The sequence below is a fragment of the Oncorhynchus clarkii genome, unplaced genomic scaffold, assembly GCF_045791955.1.
Source record: "Oncorhynchus clarkii lewisi isolate Uvic-CL-2024 unplaced genomic scaffold, UVic_Ocla_1.0 unplaced_contig_1716_pilon_pilon, whole genome shotgun sequence".
Classification (NCBI taxonomy): domain Eukaryota; kingdom Metazoa; phylum Chordata; class Actinopteri; order Salmoniformes; family Salmonidae; genus Oncorhynchus; species Oncorhynchus clarkii.
In genome coordinates this window covers 46,358-52,357 of record NW_027258767.1, presented here as the reverse complement: position 1 = coordinate 52,357, position 6,000 = coordinate 46,358, and the positions used below count along the sequence as shown (strand labels likewise).

At 41.9% G+C, this 6,000-nt stretch overlaps 1 pseudogene and 1 gene segment (V, D, J or C); one reads left to right on the top strand and one right to left on the bottom strand.

Moving 5' to 3' along the window:
* Positions 1 to 204: 204 nt before the first annotated feature.
* Positions 205 to 1,529, bottom strand: LOC139398517 (probable non-functional immunoglobulin kappa variable 6D-41; annotated as a pseudogene).
* Positions 1,530 to 1,714: 185 nt separating this feature from the next.
* Positions 1,715 to 3,147, top strand: LOC139398516 (Ig lambda-3 chain C region-like). The segment is given in 3 exon segments: positions 1,715 to 1,741; positions 2,015 to 2,120; positions 2,658 to 3,147. Coding segments are annotated over 3 exon segments (453 nt in total).
* Positions 3,148 to 6,000: the final 2,853 nt, after the last annotated feature.

Below are 6,000 nucleotides of genomic sequence, written 5' to 3'. Positions count from 1 at the left end.
TTCTGACAGTAGTGAACTGCTGCATCTTCAGCCTGGACTCCACTGATGGTCAGAGTGAAGTCCCTCTCAGACCCACTGCCACTGAATCTAGCAGGAATCCCATCTAGAAGTTTCTTTGCATATTTTATCAGGAGTTTGGGAGCTTCTCCAGGTCTCTGTTGATACCAGAACACACCCTCATCTCCATCACTGTATCTGTACACTTTATGGTTGGTTGTACAGGTCAGAGTGACGGGGTCTCCTAGAGAAAATGTCACTACAGGAGGCTGAGTCACAGTCACCTGACCTCTGGATCCTGAAGAGGAAAAATATGAATTGATCAACGAGTATAAGTAACAGATCATTTATATTTCATCATTTTATACAGGGACTTCCGGTGCCCAACCATTTCCACACCACAAGACTAGTGAACTGACTTATGAAATGACCTGAGACTAATATCTGACATCTGACATCTGAACTTTTGATATCTCCCCTCTTCCAGTCTGGCGGATGTCGCCTGGCCATCCTCCTCTGGTCTAGCGCTGGTGGGGTGTTAAGGATGGGGGAACATCTGGGGAGTGTACTGCTCTATTCTGGGAGAGGGGCCATGTAAATCTAAGTTTCTGTTTCACAGGGCTCTCTCTGTCACACACAGTCATGCACTTAAACACTCAATACTCTGCTCCACAGATGTGTTGGCCAGCTGTGTGTGTCTGGTTGACCAACCAAGCATTGAGGCACACCACCTTTTTTGCTACACACATGATTTTATGTTGTCATGATATAGATTATTCATCCTCAACAGGACTATTTTACCTGTATCTTTCTGATAAGAAGGAACATTTGTAGACATGGAAGGTTGGAAGGGTTAGGGAACTATATTAGTTTGTAACCATTATTTCTGTGAGATAGTAAAGTGCTTATACTTGGTCTCATATAACAAGACCCTTAGTTCTGTGTTCAGTGGACCAGTGATGTGTGTCATTTTGTACAGGAGGTTTTTGTACGGCTCTAAATCATTGTGTGATCACACCTCCACTGTGGTAACTCTGACAGTAGTAAACTGCTGCATCTCCAGCCTGGACTCCACTGATGGTCAGAGTGAAGTCCCTCTCAGACCCACTGCCACTGAATCTAGCAGGAATCCCATCTAACCGTTTCTTTGCATATTTTATCAGGAGTTTGGGAGCTTCTCCAGGTCTCTGTTGATACCAGAACACATATTCATCTCCATCACTGTCTGTGTACACTTTAGGGTTGGTTGTACAGGTCAGAGTGACGGGGTCTCCTGGAGAAAATGTCACCACAGGAGGCTGAGTCACAGTCACCTGACCTCTGGATCCTGAAGAGGAAACAATATGAATTGATGAATAAGATATGACTTATATTTAATTATATTTTAAGAAGGTACATTTATTCATTGAGATCCATTTCAATGATTATACAAGGTACTCAACATGTATTTTTCCATTGTAAGAGTTAGAAAACAACAGACCTTTGAGACAGCAGCAGACCAGTGTCCAGATGAAGATGGTGATCAGAGTCATGGTTGCCGTGGTTTCTGTTGTGTTGATGGACAGATCTCAGTCATGCAGTCTGAAACTCACAGGGCTATAAACACTCCCAGAGCACTGAAGCATGAGCTGCCAATGCAAAGCACCTCCTCTATGGAAACACCCTACCTCAGGACAGATGATGAAACTGTTAATGCAACACAATAACAATATTAAACATGGAAGGAAATAGTTTACCTGAATCTGTGTGAAGGCCTGGAATTGACTACAGTATTTAGTTACATGTAACTTTATTCATTAAATACTGGTGTATTTCTATTCTACATGGCTGCTTCTTATACTTAGTGAGTTTGTCAGAGATATTACACATCTCCAACATTTATATTTTATAGTCAGGGGGGAATTCAGCAAAAAGTAATCATGTAAAATATCAAACTTAAACTAATTTGAAAAGTTATGACCTACACATGCTGTTTTTGACAGACAATCAGTGGTAGGGTTGAATGTGTGTTGTGTAGAGAGTTACTGGTGTGTGTAAAGTGCAGGAGGTTTTTGTACGGCTGTTCAATGAGTCTGTGTCACTGTGGTGGACTTTCGGTGGAGGCACCAAACTCATCGTTGACTGTAAGTACAAGAGATTCATCCTTTTTATAATAAATTAAATTGAACATTTATATACTGGTAAAGTAAATAAAAAGTCATTATTCAGAAAAAGTTGTAGTTTTTAATGTTTAATTTATTTGATTTGTTGAATTTATTTGATTCCGAGTGTGTTTCCACATACCCTAATGATCATTCAAGGACAACCTAATATGCCAAAAAATAATAGTTTGATGTGTTCGATGTCTTTAAATACACAAAAACAGTTCAGCAGCATTGTTAAATGCATTTTATTTTGTAAGCAAGTCAGTTTCCTTTCTGTACTTTAATGCATCACTGACTGTAGTGTGTGGTGTTGCTTCATCGATGATATTGGAGGGAAGTTAAAGAGTGTGTAAAATATATTTATATTTAACTTGCCTTTTTCACAGACTATTTTATACAATACGAATATCATATTTGTGTCTTCATATTAAAGTTGCTGAAAGTTCTTCAAGGTTCTTGTCCAGTTTAACCCTTACATGTCATCTCTCCTATCCCCCCTCATCTTCTCTCTCCTAGTGGGTGTGGTACCTCCCTCCCTGACTGTCCTACTTCCCTCCAGTGAGGAGCAGGACCAGGGGAATGTGGCTCTAGTGTGCCTGGCCAACAGGGGCTTCCCGGAGGGCTGGAAGCTGGGTTGGAGGCTGGGGGCCGGGGGGGCCTTGCAGGGCAGCCAGAGTCTGGAGGTCCTGGAGAAGGACAGTCACTACAGCTGGAGCAGCAGCATCACCCTCCCCACTGACCAGTGGAGGAAGGCTGGCTCAGTCACCTGTGAGGCCACCCTAAAGGACCAGACCCCCGTCACTCACACACTGGAGCCACACCACTGCTCCCAGTAGACACCCTGTACACAGAGAACATCTACCTATCTGGCATTCTATCATTCTAAATATCTATCTAGAGCTTCATCTCTGGTCATCAATCTGGGATTCTGCATCTTTAAATCTGTACCTGTGTTTTATTGCTTCTGCATTCAGATTGGAAATGTTAACTAAATAAAATACTTTATATTAATGTCAAACAAGGTGTCCCTGATTTGTATTATGTAAAGAAATAGAAGTGAATATCTGTGGACTTGTGGTTAAACAAAGACTTGTTAAACAAAGACTAAACAAAGACTAACTGAACATTAGAAGGTTGGAAGGGGGTGAGGGAGGGTGGGTAGTGAATATATCCCCTTGGGACAGTGAATATCTGGGGACAGGAGCTGAACCACATCATCTGACCATTATAGACATGGGACGAGGTTATGGGATATAGTTGTTAGTTTTGATCATGACTAAACTATTTTGTGAATTTGAGATGAATTTGTGAGTTGTAACCAGATTTTCAGAATGGGGGTAAAGTGGTGGTTATGAATATCAGGGGACAGAGGTGCTCTATTCTGGGAACCACATTATCTGACCATTGGTGGTAAAGTGGTGGTTATTTATGCTTGGTGATGTCATATAACTAGGACCTGAGTTGTGTGTTCAGTGAACCAGTGTTTCATATCATAGTCTGTTGTTCCTCAACACCTGCAGTAGGTCCCAGCTGCAGCAGTACAGTCTCTGTACAGTCTGACTGAGGAAGGTTTTTGTACGACTCTATATCACTGTGTGAAATGCTCTGGGGCGCCATAATTACCCATACCATAGTAATCTCCTGCATCTTCAGCTTGGAAATCACTGATTGTAAGAGTGTACTCAGTACCTGATCTACTGCCACTGAATCTAGATGGTGTTCCAGACTGAAGGGTTTTTACTCTATAGATGAGGAGTTTAGGAGCCTGTCCAGGTTTCTGCAGGTACCAGCTCATGTCATCATCAATACCGGTTGAACTTGCAACAGCACTGATAGACACTCTGTCTCCCAGACGAACTGACTTCAATTCATCAGCTTGATTCAGGACACGTTGTGCAGATGACTCTGAAATTGAAATGGAGAAATTAGCTTTGAGTAGTCTTAAAAATCAACTTAAAAAGCATTGAAAACATTTTCCATGTCCAAACATGTACAGGCCAATTAAAACTTATTAAAACCAATTGACCACAGGGAGAGATGCTGAGCGTTTCTAACCTTGGGTCAGGAACCCCAGTATGATCAGCAGTGGTATCAGTGATATCATCTTCATCATCTTCATCATCATTTGTGGCTCTGAGAAGACTGAACAGACTGGACCCAATGCTGCTAAAACTGAAGTCTTAAAGTGTCAGGAGCAGTGAGGCTTAACAACTATGCAAAACAGCACTCTACAGGCTGCTGAGAGAGACTATAGTCTGCTGAGTGAGACTATAGGCTGCTGAGAGAGACTATAGACTGCTGAGAGAGAGAGAGAGAGAGATAGAGAGAGAGAGACAGGGAGAGAGAGGGGGAGAGGGAGAGGGAGAGGGAGAGAGAGGGAGAGGGAGAGGGAGAGGGAGAGGGAGAGGGAGAGGGAGAGAGAGAGAGAGCGAAAGAAAGAAAGAAAGAAAGATAGAAAGAAAGAAAGAAAGAGCAATAGAGGCACACAGAATGATAAGAGAGAGGGAGAGAGAGAGAGGGAGAGGGAGAGGGAGAGGGAGAGAGAGGGAGAGGGAGAGGGAGAGGGAGAGGGAGAGGGAGAGGGAGAGGGAGAGAGAGAGAGAGCGAAAGAAAGAAAGAAAGAAAGATAGAAAGAAAGAAAGAAAGAGCAAGAGAGGCACACAGAATGATAAGATAGAAACAGATAGAGAGGTACTTATATAACTTTTCTTTTGCTGTTGTGAGTTGTTCCAATCTAATGGTCAACTATAGGAGGACAACTAAGTTGTGAATAAAAGGGTAGGTTCAACCCCAAATTAAAACATGTGTTGGACATTATATTACATTGAAAGGGTGTTATGTCAAACTGAGCCCAAATGTCATTTGATTTCAGGATGAACCTTCCACTGGTATACTGTTCCTCTAATGTTAATATCCGGGATCCCAGACCTGACCAATGGAGACAGGTGATGCTTACTGGAGCCTTACTATCTACAGTAAATCTATGGCTCTGATATTTTCAGCTTGTTGGCGCCCTCTTGTGCCTGAATGGCGTCATCCTGAAGATCAGTTCAGACAGAGTATAAATAGTTATTTGTCAAACAGTGGCAGGGTCAGGCTGTTAGTGGAATTACAGACTGGAACTGCAAACTGTTTATTGCTTTTTGTAAACTAGATAGGTGTACAATGACAGAACAGCATCAACGTCACCAGGTATTAGTAGCATATTGGTTAACTGAATTTGACTGCTGGTAATAAAAAGTGAGTTTCATCACTTGTTGCTTTAACTAGTGGGGAGTACACATGCTGTCAGAGTTATCAAAAGTTAGGAGTTCCAACTGGGAAGTTTTACTTGTAGGGACATGCACCATACAGACAGATCAGTCTCATGTTTATGTTTGTGCCGTTGTAGCGTGTGTGACAGCATGGGCAGTGCCATTCAGGAATTGCCACCCAGTTGACTACTTTGACTACTTTAAAATGGCAGAAGTTTGGTGGAAGCCTCCATGGCGCTGCCCATGCTAAAACATTATTTTAGCCACTAGAGGCCTCTATCATTTTCTAAGACATGAACATTCTTATGAAGGGATAAAGGTCAGCCATTTTGGTCAGGGAGTTGGTCAACCATGGTTTGCCAGAGTTGTGTTAAGATATTGTTTAAAATGATAAATTTGAAGAATTTACCTACACAGTGTTTATTAGCTAGCTAGACAGACAGTTTAAGAGGAATGCTTGGATTAATTGTTCACATTAATTGCCAATATACCTACATTCTACTTAAACATGCAGTCAATTCACAGCAATCACTCAATTCAAATCAGTAGATGACAGGACTTAGACAGGTTGTACTGCTATTGTATCATATAACAGACCTCTCAGC